Below are 25,534 nucleotides of genomic sequence, written 5' to 3' on the forward strand. Positions count from 1 at the left end.
CGCCCCCATAACAGACAGCCCCCCAGGACCCCCCGAGTAGGCCCAGAACCCACCCGGGACCCCCCAAACCGCCCCCATCGCAGACAGCCCCCCCCCAGACCCCAGAGACCCCCAGGAAAGACCCCCGGGCTCGGTCCCTTCTCCTCTTTATTGGAGCCGCTGGCGGGAGAAGGGGGTGCCAAAGGGAGGGAGACCCCCGGGGTGTGGGGGGTCACCCCCAGGCCCCCCCCCTCCGAGGGTGCTGAGGGGTTTTGGGGACCCCCCCCCCCCCCCCCCCACTATTCCCAGTATTTACAGCGCCGCCGCCGCCGGTACAAAAATAAAAGCTCTGCACGACCCCCCCCGCGCGACCCCCCCCCCAAATTTCGGACGGGGGTTTTGGGGGAGGGGGGGGTCAGATCCCCCAAATTCCCCCCAGAGCCCCCCCCCCAGCCCCCCTCGCGTCCCCCCAGTGCTACAGTACGGTCAGAAGTGGGGACACCCCCCAAAAACGGGAACCTCCCCGACCCCCCCACAGAGGGGGCACCCGGTTATTGCTTCACCTCCGGGGGGGCTCGGGGAGACCCCCCCCCATTCTGGGCTGGGACCCCAGGGGAAGGGGTTTGGGGGGAGGGGGCGACCCCGGGGGTCCCTGTGCAAAATGGGGAAGATTTTGGGCGGGAAAACCCCAAATCTGGGGCTCTACTTGCCCCCCCCCCCAAATCCTCAGCCCCCAACCCCCCCCAATAAATGGCTTTTGGGGGAACCCCATTTATTTGGGGGATCTCCCCTTTTTGGGGGGGGTCCCTCCGTTTTTGGGGGGGTCCCTATTCCCTGTTTTCTTCCTGGGGGGGTCAATTTTCCATCTTTTTTTTGTGTCTTTTCGAGTTTTTTAAAAAATAGAATAAAAATTGCCCTCCCCCGACCCCCCAAATAAACCCCAAAACCGAATCAAATTGAAATAACTCCGGTAAAATAATCCCAATAAAAATAATTCCAATAAAATAATAATTCCCATAAAAATAATTCTGATAGAAATAATTCCGGTAAAAATAACTCTGAGGAAAAAATCCAAATTAAATCCCTCCAGCAAAAATAATTCTAATAAAAAATAATCCCAATGAAAATAACTCTGATAAAATAATTCCGATAAAAATAATAAAAATAATTCCAATGAAAAGAATTCCATTGAAATTATCCCAGCAAAATCATTCCAATCAAACCATCCCAATAAAAATAATTCCAATTTTAAAAATCCAATGAAAATAATTTAAAAAAAAATTCCAATAACTCCAGTGAAAATAATTTTTAAAAAAATTTAAAAAAAAATCCAATGAAAGAATTCCAATAAAAGAATTCCAATGAAAGAATTCCAATGAAAGAATTCCAATGAAAATAAGCCTCATAAAAAATAATCCCAATAAAAAAATAACCCCAATAAAAATAACTCCAATGAAAAAAATTCCAATAAAAGAATTCCAATGGAAGCGATCCCAATGAAAATAATCCCAATAAAAATAATAATCCCAATAAAAATAACAATCCAAATAAAAAGAATCCAAATTAAAATAACCCCAATAAAAATAATAATCCCAATAAAAATAATAATCCAAATAAAAAGAATCCAAATTAAAATAACCCCAATAAAAATAATAATCCCAATAAAAATAACAATCCAAATAAAAATAATCCAAAGGAAAGTAATCCCAATAAAAATAATCCCAAATAAAACTAATAATCCCCACAAAAACAACCCCAAATAAAATTAACTCAAATGAATTCAAATAAAATAAATTCCTCTCTAACTCCACTCTCCTCTTTCAGGGGGTGGGGGCTCCCCCCCCTGCCCCTCCCCCTCCTCGGGGGGTCTCCCTGGGGGCTGCTCCGGGGGGGCCTCGCGGGGCTCTCGGGGGATCCCGGGGGAATCCGGGGGGGGGTCCCGCCCCTCCCCCTCCTCGTCCTCGCTCAGGGGGGGCTCGAAGCGGAACTGGGGGGGGGGCGGGGCGGGCCCGGCGGGGGGGGGCTCGGGGGGGGGCTCGGGGCTGCGCGGGACCCGGCGGCGGAACCACTCCCGGTTCTCCTCCAGCGTCTCCAGCATCTCCCGCGCGTCCGGGTGCACCAGGTCCCCCCAGGTCTCCCACAGCGGCTGCACCACGTAGTCGATGAAGCCCACCTGGGACACGGGGACACGCTGGGGACACGCTGGGGACACGCTGGGGACACGCTGGGGACAGCGGGGACATTGGGGACAGCGGGGACATCGGCGACAGCGGGGATGTTGGGGACAGCAGGGACATTGGGGATGTTGGGGACACTGGGGATGGCGGGGACATTGGGGACAGCGGGGACATCGGGGACATTGGGAATGTTGGGGACAGCGGGGACATTGGGAATGTTGGGGACAGCGGGGACATTGGGAATGTTGGGGCTGTTGGGGACATTGGGGACAGTGGGGACATTGGGGCCATCGGGGACATTGGGAATATTGGGGCTATTGAGGACATCAGGGCATTTGGGGACATCAGGGCCAGTGGGGACATTGGGGATGTTGGGCACATCAGGGCCAGTGGGGACAGCGGGGCCATCGGAGACGTTGGGGACATCGGGGACATTGGAGATGTTGGGGCCATCAGGGACATCAGGGCATTTGGGGACGTTGGGGACATCGGGGACATTGGGGACGTTGGGGGATCTGCACCTGCGATTTCCTGACGGAGGCGCTGTGCTTTGCCGCACGTGGGGCTGGTGTCCCCGCTGGTGTCCCCACTGGTGTCCCCACTGGTGTCCCCATGCCCCTGTGTGTCCCCCCGGTGTCCCCTCACCTGTGACTTCTCCACGGAGGCGCTGTGCTTGTCGCACATGGGGCTGATCTCCATGCCGCGCTCGCGCTCGCGGTCTCCCTGCCGGAAGAACTCCTCCATGATCCGCTCCGTCCACTGCCGGTACAGCCCCAGCGGCTTCGTGGGGTTGCTCAGGTCGGCGCAGTGCACCATGTTCCGCAGCACCTGCGGGGACGCCGCTGTCACCCGCGCCGCCTCGGGGACAACCGGGAACCCCCCGGGGACGCCCGCGGCTGAGCACGGCCGCCAGCCCTGCCCGGGGACCCTCAGGTCACCCAGGACGCTTTGGGGACCACCTGGATCCTCCAGGAATCTCCCTCGGCCGCCCTGACAATCCCCAGGATACCCTCAGGACTCTTTGGGAACCCCTTCATGTCCTTCTGGACCCCTTTGGGACCCCCTGAACCTTCCCGAGACCCCTCCCAGACCCCTCGGGGATCCCCCCAGCACTCACAAGATTTCCCCAAAGGTCCTTGAAAACCCCCCCCAGGCCCTCCAGGACCCCTTGGGGACCCCCCTGACCACCTGATGACCCCTTGGGGCCCCCCCCAGCCCCCTTTCTAGGGTCCCCCCCCAACCTGGATGCGGTCAGTGTAGTTGTCCAGCAGCAGGACCCCCGAACTGGTCACCTTCTTGGTCTCCACCATGGTCTTGAGGTCAGCCAGGAGGCTCATGTGCTTGGACATGTCCGTGGCCAGGACCTGGGGGGCCGGGGGTCAGCGGGACCCCCGAAGTGGGGGGGTTGGGGGGGTTTGGGGGGGGGCTGACCATGTCAGTGACCATCTGGTGCAGGGCTGGTGGGTCAGGGGTGTTTTTCAGGGGATTGAGGAGGAATTTTGGGGGTGTTTTGGGGGTCTTTGGGGTGTTTTCGGGGGCGCTGACCATGTCGATGACCATCTGGCGCAGGGCCTGGCGCTGCCGTCGCGACAGGTTCTGGAAGATGTCGCAGTTGCGCTCCTGGAGCAGCTTGAAGCCCACGGCCAAGTGATGGTTCTCCAGCACCGACTCGTCGTTGTAGAGCAGCGCCAGCTCCGAGTCTGGGGGACACCGGGAGGGACCCCCGGGATACGGTCAGTGACCCCCAGGAACCCCCCTGGATACAGTGAGGGACCCCCAGGAACCCCCCTGGATATGGGGAGGAACCCCCAGGAACCCCCCTGGATATGGGGAGGGACCCCCAGGAACCCCCCTGGATATGGGGAGGAACCCCCAGGAACGCCCCTGGATATGAGGAGGAACCCCCAGGAACCCCCCTGGATATGGGGAGGAACCCCCAGGAACCCCCCGGGATATGGGGAGGGACCCCTAGGAGCCACCCTGGATACAGTGAGGGACCTCCAGGAACGCCCCCGGGATACAGGGAGGGACCCCAGGAACCCCCTGGATATGGGGAGGGACCCCCAGGAACCCCGCTGGATACGGGGAGGGACCCCCAGGACATGGGGAGGGACCCCTGCGGCCCCCCAGGACACCAAGTGAGGGACCCCTGGGATACAGGGAGAGACCCCCCAAGGAAGGGACCCCTGGGACCCCCAGGACACAGGAAGGGACCCCTGGGACCCCCAGGACGGGGCCGTGCACCCACTGGTGTTGATGAGGAACTGGTTGGACACCCCGGGGTGGTCGACGTCGTGGATGGCGGCGGCGAAAAGGGCGGCCAAGACCTCCAGGTCCGTGAACACGGCCTGGGATGGGGGTGAGGGACACCCTCAGAATCCTCCCCCCCAAAACCCACCAGGTCCCCCTTCCCCATCTCAGATCCACCCTAAAACCCAGGGGGTTCCCCCACCCTTCAATGGGTCCTTATGACCCATCCCAGTACCCGATTATGGCTCCCCTCGCCCCAAAATCACACCCAGAACTGGTCCCACCACCCCAGAACTGGTCCCTGCCGTGGGTCCACCCACCCATAAAGGGGTTCCAGCCACCCCGAATCCCCAACCCAATAATGGCCCCACAGTGGGTCCCTACCATGGGTCCCACTACCCAGTTATAGGTCCCACCACCCAGTTACGGGTCCCACCACCCAGTTACAGGTCCCACCACCCAGTTATGGGTCCCACCACCCAGTTACAGGTCCCACCACCCAGTTATAAGTCCCACCACCCAGTTATAGGTCCCACCACCCAGTTACGGGTCCCACCACCCAGTTACAGGTCCCACCACCCAGTTATAGGTCCCACCACCCAGTTATAAGTCCCACCACCCAGTTACAGGTCCCACCACCCAGTTACGGGTCCCCCCACCCAGTTACAGGTCCCACCACCCAGTTACGGGTCCCACCACCCAGTTATGGGTCCCACCACCCAGTTACAGGTCCCACCACCCAGTTACAGGTCCCACCACCCAGTTATGGGTCCCACCACCCAGTTATGGGTCCCACCACCCCACACAGGTCCCCGTAACAGCTCCCACCACCCAACCACGGATCCCTCCTGCCGCCGAGTGCCCCCCTCCCCCAGCTGCGGGCTCGGGGGCGGGCGGGGGGCTCACGTCGAGGGCGGGGGTGGCCAGCAGGACGTGCGTGGACTGCAGGACGTCGGCGGCGTGCAGGCTGTTGTGGTAGGCCACGTCGGGGTGGTAGTGCTGCTCCAGCGCCCGCGCGTAGCCCAGCAGCGCCCGCTCCGGGATCTCGAACGTCCGCACCAGGTCCCGCTCCTGGGGGGCGTGGGGAGGGGAGGTCAGGGGGTTGGGACACCCAGAACAGCCCCAAAATACACCCAGAACACACCCAAAACGGTCCTCTGGCTGTGGGGAAGGGGGATCAGGGGATTGGGACACCCAAAACAGCCCCAAATGCACCCAAAACACACACCTGGCCGTGGGGAGGGTGGTCATGGGGTTGGGACACCCAAAACACCCCCAAAATACACCCAGAACACATCCAAAATGGTCCTCTGGCTGTGGGGAAGGGGGATCAGGGGATTGGGACACCCAAAACAGCCCCAAAATACACCCAGAACACACCCACAGGGGTGTCTCGGCTGTGGGGGGCTCGGGACCACTGAAACAGCCCCAAAACAGCCCCAAATGCACCCAAAACACACACCTGGCCGTGGGGAGGGTGGTCATGGGGTTGGGACACCCAAAACACCCCAAAATACACCCAGAACACACCCAAAACGGTCCTCTGGCTGTGGGGAGGGGGATCAGGGGATTGGGACACCCAAAACAGCCCCAAAACACACAGCCGGGTGTGGGGAGGGGGGTCTGGGGGGCTCAGCACCCCCAAAGGCAATGGAGGAAGGGGCAGGGAGGGTTTTGGGGGTGTTTTTGGGGGTCCCTGGGGGGTCTTGGGGGTCTCACCTGGAAGATGGTGAACATGATGCAGCTCAGGGAGCGGTTGTTGGAGAACTCGGACACGCGGAAGATGTTCAGGCCCCACTTGTTGAGGCTGTCGAGCTCCTGGGAGGGGGCACCGAGGGGGAAGTGGGTCGGGTGGGCACCCCCCAAACTCCCCAGAGCCCCCCCAAACTCCCCCTGAGACCCCCTGGCACCCCCCAAGATCCCCAAACACCCCCAAACCCTCCTGAGACCCTCAAACATCCCCAAGACCCCCAAACAGAGGGGGCCCCCCCAAACTCCCCCTGAGACCCCCCCCAGGCACCCCCCAAGATCCCCAAACACCCCAAACCCTCCTGAGACCCTCAAACATCCCCAAGACCCCCAAACAGAGGGGGCCCCCCCAAACTCCCCCTGATACCCCCCCCCAGGCACCCCCCAAGATCCCCAAACACCCCCAAACCCTCCTGAGACCCTCCCCAAACCCTCAAACATCCCCAAGACCCACGGAGGCCCCCAAATTTCCCCCAAGAGCCCCCCCAGAGCCTCCCCGAGCCCCCTCCCCACCTTTCCCAGCTGCTCCTCCCGGTCGGTCTCGACGCCGAATCGGGGCACGGGGAGGGGGTCGCAGCCGGGGCCGGGGTCGCAGCCGGGGGGCAGCGACTTCACCGCCCCGCCCAGGCCCGGGGGCGGCCGCCGCTTCTTCTCCCGCTCGGGGGGGCCGGGGCTCGGGATCTCCACCTCGGGCTGCTTGTCTGGGGGGGCACGGGCACGGCCGGGGGGGCTCTAGGGGGGGGCTTTGGGGCTCGCAGGGGTCTCGGGGGCATCCGGAGGGGTCCTCCGGGTGTCCCCAGGGGTCTCTGGGGGAGTCTTGGGTGGTTCTCCAGGGGTCTGTAGGGGTCTGGTGGTTGCCCTTGGGGGTCTCTGGGTGTCCCCAGGGGTCCGGGGGGGGTGTCTAGGGGGGTCCTTGGTGTCCCCAAGGGTCTCCTGGTGTCCCTGGGGGGGGTCTCTGGGGATGTCGGAGTGCCCTTGGGGGGGGTCTCATGGTAGCCTTGGAACTCCCTGGGGTGGCAGGGGGGTCTCTGGGGGTCTCTGGGTGTCTCGGGGAGGTCGCAGGGGTCTCAGGGGGGTCCCAGGGGTCTCACCAAGGAAGGTGCTGGCGATGTACTCGGACACCTGGTTCCCAGAGCGGCTCATCTCGGACAGGTGGGTCAGCTCCCGGTTCAGCATCCGCTTGAACTGGGGGACAGTGGTCAGGCCCAGGGACCCCCGGAGCCCCCCCGGCTCCCACAGAACCCCCAGACACCCCCCTCCGAACTCCCCCAAATCTCCGAGACCCCTGTGAGCCCTCCAGAGGGATCCCAGCCTGGCCAGAGCCCAGGGGATGGGACTGGGATGGACTGGGATGGGGGTAAAATGGGACTGGGATGGACTGGGATGGGGGTAAAATGGGACTAGGATGGACTGGGATGGACTGAGATGGGGGTAAAATGGGACTGGGATGGGACGAAACTGGGACAAAACCTGGATGGAACTGGGCCAGGCTGGTGTCCCCTCATCTCCCTCCTCTGAGGGGGTCCCCGTGGTGCTGGGGGGGCACTGGTGGCACTGGTGCAATCACTGGTGGCACTGGTGGCACTGGTGCAGTCACTGGTGGCACGGAGGGGGCACCACTCCCCCCCCAGGATCCCCGAGGGGTTCCCCCCCCACTGACCCCCTCCCCAAATTGGGGGCGTGGGGTGGGGGGGGAGCATCCCCTGCATCCCTCCGCCCCCCAGCCAATCAGGACCCGCCGTCCCGTCTCCATGGCAACCGCCGGTTCCACGGCAACGGCCCCACGGGGGGGTTAACCTGTACGGCGGGGGGGCGGGGGGGAACCTTCAGAGAACCTCCCAGAGACCCCTCCCCAAATCCCCACGCACGTCACGAGCTCGCTCGGCCTCTGCACCCTTCCAGGCCCAAATTAAGGGGGGAAAGCTCCCCCAAGGCCCCCCCCCAAACCACAACAAGACCCTCAAATGTGTGGGAGCAGCCCCCCAGCCCCCTCCCCCACTACGATGGAGCTCAAAAAGACCCCCCCAAACCGCGGGGGCACCTTCGGGTGGGGGGGCGGGGGGGCCATGCAGGGAGGGGGGGTGACATTGAGAGGGACAGGGGAGGTCAGACGTGCCCCCGCCCCCCCGCAGGACCCCCCCTCGCCCCGCTGCCCCCCCCCTTACCTGGTCCCACCACCCCACCAGCCAGGGCTTGGCGCAGGTCTCGCAGAAGAAATCCACCAAGGGCATTTTCCAGCCGGGAATTGGGGGGGGGCAGGGAGGTGCAGGACCCCCCCCCCTCCACCCCACCCCACAGCCCGAAGGACCCCGCTGTCCCTATTTACCGGAGGGGGCCCCCCCGTTCCACCCCGAACACCCCCGAACCCCGCTCAAGGCCCGGGGGGGGCCCTGGACATGGTGGAAGCTTTTTGGGGGGGGGGAGCGGGGCCCCCCCCCCGCGTTGGGAGGGCACCGCCAGCCCCCCCCGGCGCTGAGACCACACGGGGGGGGGTCCCTCACATCGCCCCCACCCCCCTTTTTTGGGCTGGAGAGTGAAGCCCCCCCCTCCTCCTCCTCCTCCTCCCCCGGGGGTCCTGAACCCCCCCGGGGTCCTGAAGCCCCCCCGGGATGGTGGGGGGGGGGGGGTCAGTGGGTGCCCATGGGAGGAGGGATTTGGTGGGGGGGGGCAAAAGGACGCGGAGATGGGGAGGGATGAGATGGGCGGGGGGAGCCGGGGGCGGGTCCGGGGGGGGTCCGGAGGGGTTTGGGGGGGATCCGGGGGGGTCCGGAGAGGTCTGGGGGGACCCTGGGGGTGCAGGGAGGGGATGCGCGGGGGGGGGGTCAGGGATGCGGGGGATGCGGAGGATGCGGAGGATGTGGGGAGGGGGCGAAGGGGGGTTGGCGGAGGGGTCCCGGAGGGGTTTTTGGGGACCCTGGGGGTGCCGGGGGGGTCCGGTCGGGGCTGCGGAGGCCGCGGAGCGCCGGGCGGGGGGGGCGGGGGGGGTCAGACGCCTGCGCGAGGCTTCGCTCCGCCCCCTCCCCGCCCCCTCCCCACGGTCACGGTCACGGTCACGGCCCCGCCGCAGCGCCAGGGGGGACACGGGGGGGGCGACCCCCACCGGGGGATAAAGGACCCCCCTAGGGGACACCCCCCGAAGGGTTCGCACCCCCAAAAGGATCAGGGAACCCCCCAAAAGGGTCACAGACACCCACGGGACACCGCTAAAGCATCGGGGTCTCTGCAGACCCCTCAAAAAACGTCCCAAGGGGCACCCCGAAAGCGTTGGGACCCCCCCAGCGCCCCCCTAAAGGGGTCAGGGACCCCCAGGGACCCTGCAGTGCCCCATTGGGGTGCGGGTCCCTCCTTGGGGGGCACGCGGGGGGTGACAGGGACAGCGGGACATGGGGACACAATCCCGCACCACGGCCACCGGCACCGGTGACACCCCAACACCACCAGTGTCACCAACACCAGTGTCACCCCGACACAGCCACCAGTGACACCCCAACAGAGCCACTGCCACCAGTGCCAGCAGTGCCACCAGTGCCACCAGCGCCAGCAGTGCCACCAGTGCCACCAGCGCCACCAGCAGCCCGACACAGCCACCAGTGACACTCCAATAGAGCCACTGCCACCAGTGCCACCAGTGCCACCAGTGCCACCAGAAGCCTGATAGCCACCAGTGACACCCCAACAGAGCCACTGCCACCAGTGCCAGCAGTGCCACCATTGCCACCAGTGCCACCAGCAGCCCGACACAGCCACCAGTGACACTCCAATAGAGCCACTGCCACCAGTGCCACCAGTGCCACCATTGCCACCAGTTCCAGCAGAGCCACCAGTGCCACCAGTGCCAGCAGCAGCCTGAAACAGCCACCAGTGACACCCCAATAGAGCCACTGCCACCAGTGCCACCAGTGCCACCAGTGCCACCAGCAGCCCGACACAGCCACCAGTGACACCCCAATAGAGCCACTGCCACCAGTGCCACCAGTGCCACCAGTGCCACCAGCAGCCCGACACAGCCACTGCCACCAAGGACCACCGACCGATGCCACCCCACCCCCCGGCCCCTCATCACTGTCCCCGGCCCCGTGTCCCTGCAGGGTGTGTCCTCGTGTCCCCGTCCCCGTCGTGTCCCCGCCGTGCCCCCTGTGCCCACCTTGTTGGAGGCCATCTCGCTGACCGCCCGGTGGGTCTGGAGGGTCTCCAGCTGCTCCAGGCACCAGTCCAGCTCCTCCAGCGTCTCCCGCGCCAGCTGCTGGGACGTCTCCTCTGGGGACAGAGGACAGCACCCGCTGGGACCCCCCGGGACAGGGGACAGCGAGGGGGACCCTGGGGATGGGGTTGGGGGAACCCCGGGACAGAGGGGACCCCCAGCAATGGGGAGGACCCCTGAGGCCGGCGGATGTGGGGACCCCCAGGACTGGGGATTGTGGGGACCCCTCTGAGATGGGGGATGTGGGGATCCCCTGGAGTTGTGGGGTCCTTCAGGATCTGAGGGATATGGGGGGACCCCAGTGCTCAGTTTTTGGGAGGAGGAGGGGGCTGCCACTCCCATGCCTCAGTTTCCCCAGTGGGACTCCAAAACCCCCCCAAAGCCCTGATCCCCCCTTACCTGAGAGTGTGGCCTTGCAGAGGGGGGGCTGGGAGCCGATGGGCGACCGCCTGGGGGGGGGGCATGGGGGTCAGGGCTGGCCGGGACCCCCAATTTCGGAAGGGGGGGGGTCAAGGTCAAAGGTGGAGGTCACCCACTTGCTGCCCGGGGGCGTCGTGACTTTGGTCAGGATGGAAAAGTTGCTGCGGACACTGCGGAGACTGGCCAGGACCTGGGGGGTGCCGGGGGGGTCAGGGGGACATCAAGGGTGGGGACAGACCCCCTGAGACCCCCTGGGACCCCTCGAGATCCCTCGGGACCCCCCACCCTACCTGAGCGAAGGGGGTGACGATCAAGTCCTCGGCGTGGCTGGAAAAGAAATTGGGGGGGGGGGGGGGGTCAGGCAGAGAATCTGGGACCCGCCCGGGACCCCCCCAATTCAGAGAGCGTTATGGGGAGGGGGGCTCTGAGGAGATTTTGGGGGTAATTTAGGGGTGATGGGGAACTTTGGGTCACCTTGGGGGAATATTGGGGGTCCCCAATGGGATACTGGGAGAAGGGCATGGAGGGATGGGGGGTGGGGGAAGGTTATTGGGGAGGGGTCTCCGGGTAAATGGGGGAATATTGGGGGGTCCTAGGGGTCCGGGGGGATGCCAGGAGGATTCCAGGGGTGCTGGAGGGGGGGCCAAGGGAGATCTTTGGGTGCCGGGGGGGTCCGTGCCTCGCTGGCGATGGAGGAGTTGCGGGAGATGCTCTTGGGGGAACCGCAGGGGTTTTGGGGGGTTCCTGGGTCCAGCGAGATCTCGGGGGGCTCTCGGGGGTCTCTGGGGGTGCCGGGGGGGCCCGGGGGCGTTCGGGGAGGGGTCGGAACTCACGCCTCGCTGGCGATGGAGGAGTTGCGGGAGATGCTCTTGGGGGAGGCGTCGAAGTCGCTGTCGGAGCGGTACAGGAAGGACTCGCGGCGCTGCGCCGGGGGGGCCCCGGCCAGGAGCCCCCGGCCCGGGCTGGCCTGGGGGTCCGGGGGGCTGTGCCCCCCCCACGGGCCATTCTCCACCTCCGAGCTGGGGAGACACCGGGGAGAACGTCGTGTCCCAAACCGGGACCCCCCCCCCCAGCAGCCCCCCAGAACCCCCCCGATCCCGGGAATCCCCCCAAAACCAGGGGGACCATCAGGACCCCGTGACACCCCCCAAACCCAGCTCCCCGGGGCGGGGAGGGGGGACACGGTGGTGGTCCCGCCCCGGCCCCCCCCGCCCCGTTCCCCTCCCAGCTTCCTCTCCCGGGCCGTGCTGGGACCAGCGGCGGGGGGGGTCCCCGTTCCTCCCCAGAGCCCCCCAGCACCGGGGAGGGGGTCAGGGGGCGGTAGAACAGCCTTGGGGGGCTCGGGGTGGGGGGGGGGTCTCTGGTCCCATGGAGGAGCCCCGGTCCTGGGGGGGGTCCTGGGTCCATGGGGGTCCCCAACCCCCCGGCCCTGGGGGGGTCCCCAGCCTCATTGCCGGGGGTCCCCATCCCGCGGGGTCCCCGCCGGGTGCAGCCCCCGCCCCCGGGGTGCCGGGGGGAGCCGGGGGGGGCTGCGTGGGGGTGGGGGGGGTGACTCACCGCCGGCAAATTTAGCAACCGGCTCCGGGAAGAAAAAAGGGCTTTTTTGGAATTTTAGCGGGATTGATTCCCCTGCCTCCGGAGGCGCAGGGGGCAGCCAGGCCCGGGTCCACGGGGATGGGCACCCTGGGTGACACCCTGGGTGGCATCTGGCGTCACCCCAAGTGGCATCCCCGGTTTGGCATGCGGTTTGGGGTCCGCACAGGTGGATTGGGGGGGTCCGGCAGGTCCAGCCCCCAGAATTGGGGTACCCCAGCAGAGGCGGGTGGGGTGTGGGGGATCCTCCGGATCATTCCCAATGGATCCGGGGTGTCCCTGGCATGGGACGGAGATAGGGATGAGGATGAGGACGAGGATGTGAGTGGGAAGATGGGATGGAGAATGATGAGAGCAAGGAAGAGATGGGGGAGAGGGATGGAGACGGGATGGGAATGGGGCAGGGATGGGCATGGGAAAAGGCTGGGGAGTGGGGAGGAGGTGGGATGGGGACAGGGAAGAGACGGGGATGGGGATGAAATAAAGATGGTGAGAGGGATGGGATTGAGACGGAGAGAAGGAAGAGCAGGACACTGGGAAGGTGACAGGGACCGGGATATCTCCCAGGGTCCCCCTCCCAGCGCCATCCCCCCCCCCAAAACCATCCCGTGTCACCCCATCCCATCGGGTGCCAGCCGCGCCAGCCCCGGGGGCGTTGGGAAGGGGCGTCCCTGCTATTCCTGGTAGCTGGGATTTCCTTCCCAACCCACCGGGATCTGCTCCGGCAGCCGGAGACAACCGTGAATCATTTTTAATGGCCACAGGTGACTCATCCCCCTCGGAAAAGATTCCGGCACATCAGAAATGCCGGAGGGGCTGCGACGCCGCCATCACCGCGGGGTCGGCGGCCGCGGGAATTATTAATATCCGTAGGGAAAGGGGGTTGGAGCAGGAGGAATTCATTAGGGCTGCAGGAACCCAGGAGCAGCCGCCGGGAGCTGGGAAGAGCCTCCAGGAGCCGGTGGCAGCTGGCTGGATCCTGGCACGGCTGCGGCTCCGGCCCTGCTCCGGCGAGATCCCACCTTGGGATCTCACCTGCCTTCGGCTTCATTCCGCTAATTGGCCCAGGAAGGGGAAAATCCGGGAGCCAGGGTGGAGCTGGTTCCTCCTGGCTGCTCCCAGCCGAGCCCCAACAGCACCGGGATGCCGGGATAACGGGGCGGGGGTCATAGGGCAGCAGGGAAACGGGATCCCACACCCCAATCCCTGGATTTGGGGGGTTTTCACCGAGGGGGATTCCGGCCCTGCTGCTCCCCATCGCCCTCTCCAGCTGCTTGCCATCCATGGGGACGGGAGGAAGAGGAGGAGGAGGAAGGAAATCACCCCCCGCTTCCCGAATCCCGACCATCTGCTGAGCCTCCTGTGCATAAATTAACGCCCCTAATGAAGCCGGAGCCGCCGGAAGGACGCAGAGCACACGGCACATGGCGGCGCATTCCCAAGTTGTTTTCCCTAAAAAAACTTCCCAACCGGGAACGGCAAGAGCCAGCGCTGGGGCCAGATGGATCCTGGGGGGCTGCATCCCCCCCGCCCCCCCAAACCAGGCATCTCCCAATCTCCTGGGTCCTGGTGGCAGCTCCCGATCCCTGCCTCGGGATCCCCAGGCTCCCACCGGTGGCCTCAGGAGCGGGATCACCCCGGGAAGAGGCGGCAGCACGAAGGGGAGACCCCGAAACAGAGGTGCTGGGATGGGGGACCCCTCCCTCAGGGCCCGGAGGGGTCCCTGGGTACCCCCAATTCCCATCTCCGGTATTAGGAGGATGCTGGGGGGGGTCCCACCTCCAGTGCCAGCACCGGGATGAGGACGGGGGGCTCCCAGTGCCAGTACTGGGATAATGCTGGGGGGGGGGTCCCACCTCTGATCCCGGTACCGGGAGGATACTGGGGAGGGGGTCCCGCCTCCAATCCCGGTCCCAAGAGGGGCCCCAGGGGAGGCCCCACCTCTGGCACCGGTACCGGGATGACGCTGGGTGAGCTCCCACCTCCAGTCCCGGTACCGGGAGGACGCTGTGGGCGCCCCCGGGGGTGTCGCCGCCGTCACCTACCGCTTGCCGGTGCCAGGGGTCCCATGGAGGGAGGAGGGCCAGGACATGCGGGCGCTGCGCAGCCCGGGCCGGTCCCCGGTGTCCACGGCATCCGCCCGCTCCATGGGCCGGGGCCGGTGCCGGTCGGTGTCGGAGAAGCCGCGGTGGCGGATGCGGATCGGGGTGCGGGGCTGGCGCCAGAGGTGCTGCGGGGGGCGCAGGGGGCCCGGGCCCTCCCGGGGCACCGGCAGCGACAGCGACAGGCTCTTCCTGGAGCCCGGCACCGGCTCCATCATCCCCGGCACCGGGGGGAACCGGGGACCCGCAATGCTGCCGGCGCCTGGACCGCAGCCACCCCCGGTGCCGGAGCCGCTGCCAGTAACGGCGACGGTACCGGAGCGGGTCCCGGAGCCCCTCCCGGTGTCGGAGCTCCTCCCGGTACCGGTTACGGAGTCCCTCCTTAGCGCTCCGCGGTACCGGCAGCGGCTCCTCCCGGTCCCGGGCTCCTCATGGCCCCGTGCAACCGGTTGGAAAGACCCGGGAAAGAACCTCCCGGTGCCTCCGGTGCCGCCGCCGGTGCCGCTGCCGGTGCCGCTGCCGGTGCCGCCTCCGCGCCTGGCTCGGCGCCTCCCCCCGCCCCGGGACCTCCCCCGCCCCCGGATCGGCTCCGCCCCGGGACCCCGTGGACCCCCCTACGCAGAGTCACGGCGGCGCGGACCCCCCCCGTTAACCGGGGATCCCTCCCCCGGTATTCCCAGAACGGGGATCCCGGATCTTCCTCCCCCCCACTCCCGATTCTCCCCCTCACGGAGGGATTCCCCCCCCCCCCCGATCTCCCCGCGGCGGGGACGCCCCCCCAAAATCCCCTTGGTGAGGATCCCCCTTCTCGGGGTATCCCCCACCTATGGTGCCCCCTCCATTTAGGGATTCCCCCTCCCAGCCGAGGGGAACCCCCCCCTCCTGTCCCCCCCAGTACCCAAACTGGGCCTGGGGGGCACAGGGAACCCCCGGAGCAGCACCGGGACCCCACCAGACCAAGCACAGCACGGACCCCCTTGCAGATTTGGGGGGGGCCCTTTGCACGGCGCTGCAGGGACCCCCCCGAGGCCCAGGGTTGGGGGCTGAGGGTGGGGGTCCCCCCCTATACAGACCCCCAGGTTTGGGGGTGTCCCCCCATTTCCATGACACTGCAGAGTCCCCCAGTGCCACACTGCGGGGTCACCCCCTTCCACAGCCCCCCCAGAGGCTGTGGGGACACTCCGGGGTCACCCGTGTAGGCACAGTCCCCACCCTGGACATTGTCCCTGCCCCAGGGAATGTCCCCAGCGAGGACAATGTCCCCATCCCAGGCCACGTCCTGGCACTGTGCCCATCCAGGGCCGCGTCCCCATCCCCGTCCCCATCCCCGCCCCACAGGCTCCCCAACCGAGGGGGCACCTCCCAGCGCTGTCCGGAGGCCCCCGAAATCCCCCTGGATTAGCACGGGGACACTCGGGGTCCCCCCGGTGCTGGCAGCCCCCAGAGGCCGCGCGCCCCCCGTTTGTCCCCCCCATGTCCCCGCCCGTACCTGGGGGGCCGGGGCTGAGTGACCGGCGGGGCCCGCAGGGGCAGCGTGGTGGGGCGCGGGGGGTCGGGGGGCTCCGGGGGCTTCCAGGGGGGCACCTGAAGGGTGGCGGAGAGGCGGCGGCGGCCGCGGCGCAGGTCGGCACCCGGCATGGCCGGGGGGGGCTGCGAGGGGGGCACGGGGCACGTCAGAGGGGCGGGGGGGAGGGCACGGAATGGCACGGCACAGCCAGGCAGGCTGCCAGCACATGGCACAGCACGGCACGGCACGGCCAGGAAAGCCTCCCGCCACCTGGCACGGCATGGAATGGCACAGCTTGGCAAGCGAGTCTCACACCAGAGCGTGGCACAGCACGGCACGGCACGGCACGGCCAGGGAGCCTCGCACGGCACGGCACGGCACGGCACGGCACGGCACGGCACGGCACGGCACGGCACGGCACGGCACGGCGCAGCATCACCCGGCGGGGCACACGGCATGGCACAGCATCGAACCACACGGACTGGCACGGCACGGCGCGGCACTGCCAGGGAGCACGGCACGGCACGGCACAGAAAGGCACCGCGCTGGCACCGCGCCCCGGCCGGAGCCCCCCGCCCTCCCCCCGGTGCCCCTCACCTGCTGCTCAGGCCCGGCCACGCTGCTCCGGTCCCTCCTCATGTGGGGTGCCAGGGCTCAGGGCACGGCGCCCACGCGGGGGGACCCCAGAATGTCCCGGGGGGCTGCGGGACCTGCGAGGGAGAGGTGAGGATGAGGGGGGGAGTGGGGGAGACCCCCGGTATCCCCCCGGCACCCCCCCCCCCGGTACCGTGCCGGGCTGAGCCCCGACACGCTCGTTACAGCCCGGAGCTGCCGGTGGGCACGGACCACCGGGACAGCCCCGCTCCGCACCCCGGGGACCCTCTGGCTCCTCCCGGCACGGGTTGCCAAGGAAACCGCGGCATCGCATCCCGTGGGATCGTCGGCCACGGGCATCACCGTCGCTTCCCGCGGCACCGGAATCCTTCCCGCGGCACCGACAACATCCCCGGAACCCCCGGAGCCGCAGCTCCCGGCCCCGGAGCCCCTCAGACCCGAAGCTCCCGGTCCCGCATCCCCGGAGCTCCCCGCGGTTCCTGCGGCCGCTGCCGCACTCCGCTCCCGGCCATCTCCCGGTACCGGGGGCACCGGGGGATGCTCGGGGCCGGGACAGCACCGGCACCCGGGAGTGGGGGGGCTCTGGCCGGGACGGCAGGAAGGGAGCGCCCATCGCCGCGCCCTCCCCGTACCTGGCCGCCTCCCGGTGCCGCGGCGCTGCCCGGCATCCTCCCGCCTTTGTCTCCGGCGGGAGCGGCCCCGGTGCCGCCGGGAGCGCCCAGTGACAGCGGCGGAAACGCGGCGGGGGCGGCTCCTCCCACCCCCGCACCGGCCCCGGCCCCGCGCCGCTCTCCCGTGGCCGCCCGTGCCGCTGCTGTTCCCGGTGCCGGTGCCGTTCCCGTACCTGGCCGCCTCCCGGTGCCGCGGCGCTCCCCGGCATCGTCCCGCCTTTGTCTCCGGCGGGAGCGGCCCCGGTGACAGCGGCGGAAACGCGGCGGGGGCGGCTCCTCCCACCCCCGCACCGGCCCCGGGCGCTCCCGGTGTCCCCGGGACCGTCCGCTGCCCTGGATGTCCGCGCGTTCCGCGCGTGTCCGTCTGTCCCCAAAGCGCCGTGTCCCTCTGTCCCCGCGCCGCCCTGTCCCTCTCCAACCTCCGGGATGGATAAAGGGGTTTCCCCCCCCCGCCCCGCCTCAACCGAACCCCCCGAAATGACAGAAAAAAGAGGCTTTCGCCTCAATTAAAACCCCGCAGATGATGGGGAAGGGGAATTTCTCCTCAATTTAAACCCTCGCGGTGGTGAAAATGGAGGATCCCGCCTCAATTTGACCCGCTAAAACGAGGGGAAATGGAATTCCCCCGTCAGTTTAACACCCCCCAAAAATGCTTTCCTTACCTATTACCGGTTTTCCCCTCAAGAAACACTAATTTTGGGGCTTTTGGACACCTTTTTCCCCCGCGAAGGTCCCTTAAAACTTGAGAGTCCCCCTCGATGGAACTCCTAAAATGGCCCATAAAGAGGCTCCTCTCAATTTAAACCCTTAAAAACGAGGGGAGACAGGGATTCCTCCTCAATTAAACCCTTAAAATGATGAAAACGGGGAGTTGCCCTCATTTCAAACAAACAAACAAACAAACAAAAAAAAAAAAGGGCATCATAACGGTTTTCCCTTTCCATTTAAACCCGAAAATAACGGGAAAAGGAGATTCCCCGTCGAGGGACACCCCTGAAATCACGGGAAAGGTGGGATTCCCTTAGAAAATTTTGCGAATTTTTAGACACCGAAAATCGCAGGTGAAGGGGGCGGGGGGATCCTGGGGTGGGGTCTCTCTCCCCAACCCTCTCCGTGCCCCCCCTAAATCCTCTCCCAGGACCCCCCAAACGCCTCCGTGCCCCCCAGATCCTCTCCCAACAACCCCCTCCCCCCAAATCTCTCCGTGCCCCCCCCCCGCCCACCCCGGTTCCCGGGGGTCCCTTTGCCCCTGCGCTTTACGGCAGTGTGGCCGGCGCGGCGGCGGCGTTTTACGGCAGCGTGGCGGACACAGCGGTGCGGTGGCGGCGCTTTATGGCAGTGTGGCGTGCTCGGAGCTGCTGCGGCGGCTTACGGCAACGTGGCGGCGCTTTACGGCAGTGCGGCGAGCTCGCTGCGGAGGCGGCGGCGCTCTACGGCAGCGTTGCGGGAAAGGAGCGGCGCCGGCGGCGGGTGCGGTTTACGCAGCTCTACCCAACACGCCCTAAAAGTCTTTAATCGGCGTTTAGCCTCCCGCTTTCGAGCCCTCAAACCCGTGGCAGCATCCCCTACAACGCAACGAACACCCTCAAAACCCTCCCAGCAGCTCTAAGTCTTGTCTAGCAATCCCAAAACCATCTCCCAGTGCGTTCCAGAGCCTCCAGTCATATCCCAGTCCCTCCACGGTGCCCACAGCCCCTCTCCAGTCCATCCCAGTGACCCCAGAAAAAGAGAAGCTTTTGAGGAGAAAAGAGGTTTAAATGGAGAGGAAAAAACTTACTTTTCTGTTGTTGTCTGTGTGATGGAAAAAAGCCAGGCAAGTTGAGGGGGAAAGGGTGGGGAACGTGAGGGGGAAAGGGTGGAAAACACGAGGGGAGAAAAGGGAGGGAAATGTGAGGGGAGAAAAGGGCGGGAAACGTGAGGGGGGAAAAGGGCGGGAAAGGTGAGGGGGGAAAAGGGCGGGAAACGTGAGGGGAGAAAAGGGAGGGAAACGTGAGGGGGGAAAAGGGCGGGAAACGTGAGGGGAGAAAAGGGCGGGAAACGTGAGGGGGGAAAAGGGTGGGAAACGTGAGGGGGGAAAAGGGCGGGAAACGTGAGGGGAGAAAAGGGAGGGAAACGTGAGGGGGGAAAAGGGAGGGAAACGTGAGGGGGGAAAAGGGTGGGAAATGTGAGGGGAGAAAAGGGAGGGAAACGTGAGGGGGGAAAAGGGAGGGAAACGTGAGGGGGGAAAAGGGTGGGAAACGTGAGGGGAGAAAAGGGAGGGAAACGTGAGGGGGGAAAAGGGCGGGAAACGTGAGGGGGGAAAAGAGCGAGAAATGTGAGGGGAGAAAAGGGAGGGAAACGTGAGGGGAGAAAAGGGCGGGAAACGTGAGGGGGGAAAAGGGCGGGAAACGTGAGGTGAGAAAAGGGCGGGAAACGTGAGGGGAGAAAAGGGCGGGAAACGTGAGGGGGGAAAAGAGCGGGAAACGTGAGGGGAGAAAAGGGCGGGAAACGTGAGGGGAGAAAAGGGAGGGAAAGGTGAGGGGAGAAAAGGGCGGGAAACGTGAGGGGGAAAAGGGCGGGAAACGTGAGGGGAGAAAAGGGCGGGAAATGTGAGGGGGGAAAAGAGCGGGAAACGTGAGGGGGAAAAGAGCGGGAAACGTGAGGAGGAAATGGCCGAGGGTTCCTTGGCCGTCGAGTCCCTGACAGATGTGCCCTCCCTGCCAAAAACACATCAAATTCTGACTTTTAAATTTTTTTATTGATTTTTCCATGAAAAATACAAAGAGTCGAGTGTGGGGGTGGGGGCCGGGGGGGTCCCGGTCCCCTCCGAGGGGTCCCGCAGCGCCACAGAGGGTCCCTGGGCAGGTTTTGTCCCCGTGTTGGGCCCCCCAAAAACGGGCCAGGGCTGAGGTGGGGACCCCTTATTGCTACTGAATTGGGGGTCCCCTGGCCCCCCTCCCCAAATACCAGGGCTGGATCCCTGGAAGAGGGGGTGGGGGGTCAGAGTTTGGGGGGGGTGATGGCGGATCTGGACACGGGGGTCGCTCCTAAATATTTATATTAATAATAATTAAAACTACAAGAAGCTTCACACAGGCACGACACAAAAAAACCAGGAGCCAGGATGGGTTTGGGGAAGGGTCTGGGGGGAAAAAGAGGGTGCTGGGGAGTACCAGGATTGGGGAAAACCAGGGAAGAATAGGAAATAAATCGGAAATAAACCACTGAAAAGCGAGAAATTATCCCGACATCAAAGGGAAAATAAATAAGAATTGCAATAATAATAATAACAACATCAATAATAATTAATAATAAGAATAATTAAGAATAATAACAATGATAAGGAGGACAGGGGAACTCAGGGTTGGGGCTTTTGAGGTGGGGTTCCGCCCTTTTTTTTGGACAGGAGGCTCCAAGTGGCCAAGCTCCAGCAAGTAGAGTAATTTGGGGCAAAAAATGCCCATTTTGGAGAATTTGGGGAGGGAAGGGGGGGGAAAAGTGTGACAAGACACATCCCCTCCCTCCCAACCTTGGGGGTACCAGAGGAATCCCTGGAATTTTACTGCCACTGACCCCCCAAAACTTTCCTTGATCACACTCGGGGTTCACAAGCTGCTTCCAAGGAACTTGGGGAGCACAAAACAGGTTCTCACCCCCTCTGGAAAGGCGATTTTGGGGATTTTTTGGGGGATATTTTTAATATTCTGCTATAAAAATAGATGGATTTGGGTCTGCGGCTCCTGAGGAGTCGCCGCTCCCCACGTCAGTCACGCTCCTCCTTACCTGATAATGGGTAACAAGTCTAATTAAACATGTGATTAATCCTTATTTTTGTTCTTTCTCCCCAAAATTTCCTCCCCCTCCCCCAAAAAATTATGGAAAAGCATGGAAAGAAGGAGAGAGCGAGCAGATGTCCCCTCCCCAGAGTCCTGGAGCAGAGGGAAGGGGGGGCACAGCCCCCACCTGGACACACCTGGATCAGGTGAAGGGGGGGCACCGCTCCAGGTGGTCCGGCCACTGCCAGAGTGGTGGGGTTTGGGGTACCTGGGGGGGGGGACCCAGGTTCCCAGGTATGTCCACAGTGTCCTGGGGGGTCTCCAGGCTTTCCAGGGCCCCTCCCAGTGCCCTGGAGCACCTGGAGGAGTCCTCAGGATGCCCATCAGGGACAGGTGAGGGTGTCCAGGTGTCCAGGCTGTGCGTCAGGTGTCCCCACGGTGTCCTCAGTGGCCATGGAGGGGGACTCTGAGGTCTCCATGGTGTCCGTGGTGCTCACGGGGCGTCCCCATGGTCCCCAAGGTCTCCAGGTGGGTTTCTCCATCCTGGAGACCCAGGATAGCCTTGGTGTCCACGGAGGGGGGTGCCCAGGACCTAAAGTTGGGTTTCTCCATGGTCTCCATGGTGCTCATGGGGGAACCCTGAGGTCTCCAGGTCTTCATGTGGGTTTCTCCATGGTCCCCATGGTGCCCATGGAGGGGTCCTTGAGGTCTCCAGGATGTGTTTGGTGCTCGTGGGGGTCCCCGAGGTCTCCAGCTGAGTTTCTCCATGTTCTCCATGGTGCTCATGGGGGTCCCTGAAGGTTCCTGAAGGTCTCCAGGTCTCCAGCTGGCTTTCTCCATGGTTTCCATGGTGCCCATGGAGGGGGTCCCCAAGGCCTCCAGTTGAGTTTCTCCCCGTGACCCAACGGCGGTGCCAGGAGACCCCGCACCCGCTCGGTGGCCGCCGGCGGGGACAAGGCTCAGGCCTTGTGCTGCTTGGTGGTCTTGAAGGACACCTGAAGCACGCGGTCACCCAGGCGGTAGCCGTTGAGGCTGGCGATGGCCATGGCCGCCTCCTCGTAGTTGGTCATCGTGACGAACCCGAACCCTTTGCACTTGTTGGTGGCGAAGTCCCGGATGACCTTGACGTTGGTGACGGCGCCGAAGGGTCCGAAGAGCTGCCACAGGACGCTCTCGTCCGCCTCCGGCGCCAGGTTGTAGACGAAGATGCACCACCCGGGCCCGGGGGTCCCCAAGCCCACCCCGGCCAGCGCCGGCACCGCCTCGATGGCCAACGGTGAGAACCTGGGCAGCAGCGACAACGGGCTGGCCTGGGGTCAGCAGGGGGGTCCCAGGGGTCCCCTCCTGAGCTGGGGAGGGTCCCCAGGTTGTGTGTGTGGGGGGGGGGTTGCAGGGAGCAGGTTTGGGGAGGTTTGGGGGGGCTTGGAGGGGTTTAGGGAGTGGGGGGGGGGGCGTTACCTCTTCACCCCGTACGCCACGTTCAGCAAATTGTCCAGTCTGCAGGGGACAAGATGCTGTTGGGGGGGACACCCAGGGGTGTCCCTGGTCCCAGGGGGGTCCTACCCCCCCGCAGGACACCCAGGACACCTGAGGCCCCTGTGCGCAGGGACGTCCCACCCTCTGAGGGCTCCCAGGATCCTCGGGGCTTCTGTTCCCAGGGACATCCCACCCCCTCCAACCTTCCCAGGACCCCCAGTGCCTCTGTTTCCAGGGGTGTCCCACCCCTCCAGCCCCCCAGGACCCCCAGCCCCCCCAGCCCTCTCAAGACCCTTGTTCCCAGCAACATCTCATCCCCCCGCAGCCCCCCAGGACTCCCGGTGCCTCTGTTCCCAGGGATCCCCCCAAGGACCCCATTCCCGAAGACATCTCATCCCCCCAGCTCCTCCAGCCCCCCAACCCCCCAGGACCCCCATTCCCAGGGATACCCCACATTCCCAGCCCCCCGGCCCTCACCGGAAGCGCTGTGGGGGGGGGTGCAGGGCCCCATAGCGCCGGGCGCCGGGGCAGAGGCTCAGCAGGGCCCCCCCCGATTTCTGCCCGGGGGTGTTGGCGAACTTGACCGTGATGGGCTCGGCCGCCCCGAGGGGCTTCTGCCCGTGCAGCCCCCGCACGGCCTCCTCGGCCTCCACGCGCTTGTCGAAGCGGATGAACCCCACCCCCCGGGACACACCTGCGCGGGTGCCACGGGGATCAGGGACACCCTAAACCAAAACCCCCTTCCCGCCTCACGGCACCCAGGAACGCTCCTGCCCACCCACAGACCCGAATGGGATCGCTGGGTAACCCCCCCCAAGGGGAGTCCTCCCTCTCCAGAGCCCCCCTGGCCCCCCCAGGTCTCCCATTCCCAGGGATATCCCACCCTCCAGGATCCCTGGGGTCCCTGTTTCCAGCGGTGTCCCACCCCCCCAGCGCCTCCCAGGAATGTCCCACCCCCCACCCAGGATCCCCAGGGCTCTCAGAACCCCCACCCCCAGGGACGTCCCACCTTCCCAGGCGCACTGAGCACACCTGGGCACACCTGGACACACCTGTGACCTGGTCCACGAGGATGCGGGATGTGATGATCCGGCCGTACTGGGAGAAGAGCTGCTCCATCTCCTTCTGCCCCATGGCCTTGGGCAGCCCGCTCACGTACAGGTTGGCATCGCGGATGGAGGCGGAGCTGGGCCGGGCGTAGGACACCTGGGGGGGCAGATGAGCCCTCGGGACCCCCCAGGGGACAGCGGCATCGCCCACCCAGGGGTTCCACCCACCACAGAGGACACCCAGGTACCCCCCAAGTGGCCCCCCCACCCCCCGAGGACTCCCAAATGCCCCTCTGAAGGACCCTCCAAGTGGCTCCCCACCCCGAAAGCCCCCCAGGCGCCCACCCCCACGTCCCCAGGGCACCTTGATGGTCTTGGTCTGCAGCTTGAGCCCGTTGAGGGCCCCGATGGCCCTGTCGGCGTCTCCGGCCTCCACGTAGTTGACGAAGCCGTAGCCCAGGCTCTGCCCTGGGGCACCATGTCACCGTCACCGGGGGGTGGCCCTGTCCCCTGTGCTCCCACCCGTGTTCCCAGGTCTATCCCCACCCCTGTCCCCACTCTGTTCCCACTCCTCTCCCCAGGATCCTTGTCCATCCCACCAGCTTCGCTGTCCTGGGGGCCCCTGTCCCGTGTGTCCCCATGGTCAAACTTGTGGGGACAGTGGGGGCACAGGGACACCGGGGTCGTGGGGGCAGTGGGGGGACACCGAATTGTCCCTGCCCCCATGGTCACAGTCTATCCCCGTCCCCACAGGTCCCGGTGTCCCCTCTCCCCATGTCCCCGTGTCCTGTGTCCCATCTCCCCGCATCTCACATCCCCGTGTCCCCTCTCCCCGTGTCCCACCCGCCCATGTCCCCGTGTCCCCTGTCCCACGTCCCCTGCCGGTACCGGTGACCTTGTCCCGGACGAGCTTGCAGGACTCGATGTCCCCGAGGCTCCCGAAGAGGCTCCGCAGCTCCTCCTGGCTCATGGACTGGGGCAGGTAGTTGACGATCAGGTTGGTTTTGCTGTCATCGGTCACGGCGGGGGGACCCGGGGGGGCCCCGTTGGGCAGCGCCGCCGCCACTCCTGGGCCTGGCACGGCCACCACCGGGACAGGGACGGGGACAGGGCCACAGCCTGATGGCCCCGCGGTGCTGGGAGCCTGGGCCTCCACCGTGCTCAGGATCTGCTGAGGGGACAGGGGGTGTCACGGGGAGGGTCACTGCGGGAACAGGGACAGCGAGGACATGGGGACAGCGAGGGGACAGGGACAGCGCGTTCATGAGGATGGTGAGGGGACAGGGACACGTCGGGACACTGGGGTCGTGGGGCCAGTGGGGGGACGGGGCTGGTGGGGTCGTGGGGCCAGTGGGAGGCGGAGACATCGGACGGGGGACAGTGACACCCCGGGTGGGGCCATGGGGGACAATCCCCCCATTGTGCAGCAGCGCCCCCGCCCCTTCCCCCCCTCCCCAATAGCGCGGGGTGGGTGACAATGGCCCTTTGTCACCGGGTGATGGGGACACCCGGGGCCACCAGCCACGGCCCCGGGGGGGCGTGGGGACAGCGACACGCAGGGACAGCGACACAGGTGTGGCGTGTGCCCCCCCACCCCCCACAAAACGGCCCCGGTTTGGGGAGGGGTCCCCGCCCCTCCCTTGCACACGCGTGTCCCTGCAGGTGCCACACGCGTGTGACGCCGTGTCCCCGCCCGAGCGTGTCACACGCTCACGGGGGGATGGGGGGACACGAAGAGGAGCGGGGTGGGAATTCGGAGGGGGGAGGGGGGGGGAATGGAAGATCTGGGGGATCCCCGCAATCCCCCTCCCCACCCCGTTCCTACCGTCACCATCGTGTCGCCAGGGGCGCGGGGGGGGTGGGGCCCCGCACGGCCCCGAGGGCTCGGGGGGCCCGGGGGGAGGCCGGGGGGGCTCCGGGGGTCGCGGCGGCGGCGGCACCGGGCGCTGCGAGCGGCGGCCCCGTCGGTCCTTTAAACGTCCTTGGGCGG

At 65.3% G+C, this 25,534-nt stretch overlaps 2 protein-coding genes across 5 annotated transcripts; both read right to left on the reverse strand.

The window, feature by feature from the left end:
- Window positions 1-1,780: 1,780 nt before the first annotated feature.
- PDE4A (phosphodiesterase 4A) lies at window positions 1,781-17,473 on the reverse strand. The gene is made up of 17 exons (XM_068997852.1): window positions 16,766-17,473; window positions 15,961-16,121; window positions 14,415-14,765; window positions 11,610-11,795; window positions 11,067-11,103; window positions 10,893-10,966; window positions 10,756-10,805; window positions 10,300-10,412; window positions 7,247-7,340; window positions 6,669-6,856; window positions 6,126-6,224; window positions 5,313-5,477; window positions 4,405-4,504; window positions 3,702-3,856; window positions 3,398-3,520; window positions 2,802-2,984; window positions 1,781-2,152 (listed from the first exon to the last, which is right to left on the reverse strand). Exons 1-17 carry the CDS (start codon window positions 17,471-17,473, stop codon window positions 1,781-1,783), a joined length of 3,159 nt encoding a protein of 1,052 aa, XP_068853953.1.
- A 4,505-nt stretch (window positions 17,474-21,978) lies between these two features.
- On the reverse strand, window positions 21,979-25,378 carry ELAVL3 (ELAV like RNA binding protein 3). Of its 4 annotated transcripts, none has more exons than XM_068997935.1 (7): window positions 25,370-25,378; window positions 24,433-24,712; window positions 23,909-24,012; window positions 23,548-23,701; window positions 22,973-23,189; window positions 22,478-22,516; window positions 21,979-22,303 (listed from the first exon to the last, which is right to left on the reverse strand). In XM_068997935.1, the coding sequence occupies exons 1-7, from the start codon at window positions 25,376-25,378 to the stop codon at window positions 21,979-21,981; spliced, it is 1,128 nt and encodes a 375-aa protein (XP_068854036.1). The 4 variants fall into 4 exon arrangements, with proteins under 4 accessions (XP_068854036.1, XP_068854035.1, XP_068854037.1 ...); XM_068997934.1 differs by having other exon boundaries at window positions 21,979-22,324; XM_068997936.1 differs by lacking the exon at window positions 22,478-22,516 and having other exon boundaries at window positions 24,433-24,609; window positions 24,661-24,715.
- Between the last annotated feature and the right edge of the window lie 156 nt (window positions 25,379-25,534).

The sequence above is a fragment of the Aphelocoma coerulescens genome, chromosome 30 (assembly GCF_041296385.1).
Source record: "Aphelocoma coerulescens isolate FSJ_1873_10779 chromosome 30, UR_Acoe_1.0, whole genome shotgun sequence".
Lineage (NCBI taxonomy): Eukaryota > Metazoa > Chordata > Aves > Passeriformes > Corvidae > Aphelocoma > Aphelocoma coerulescens.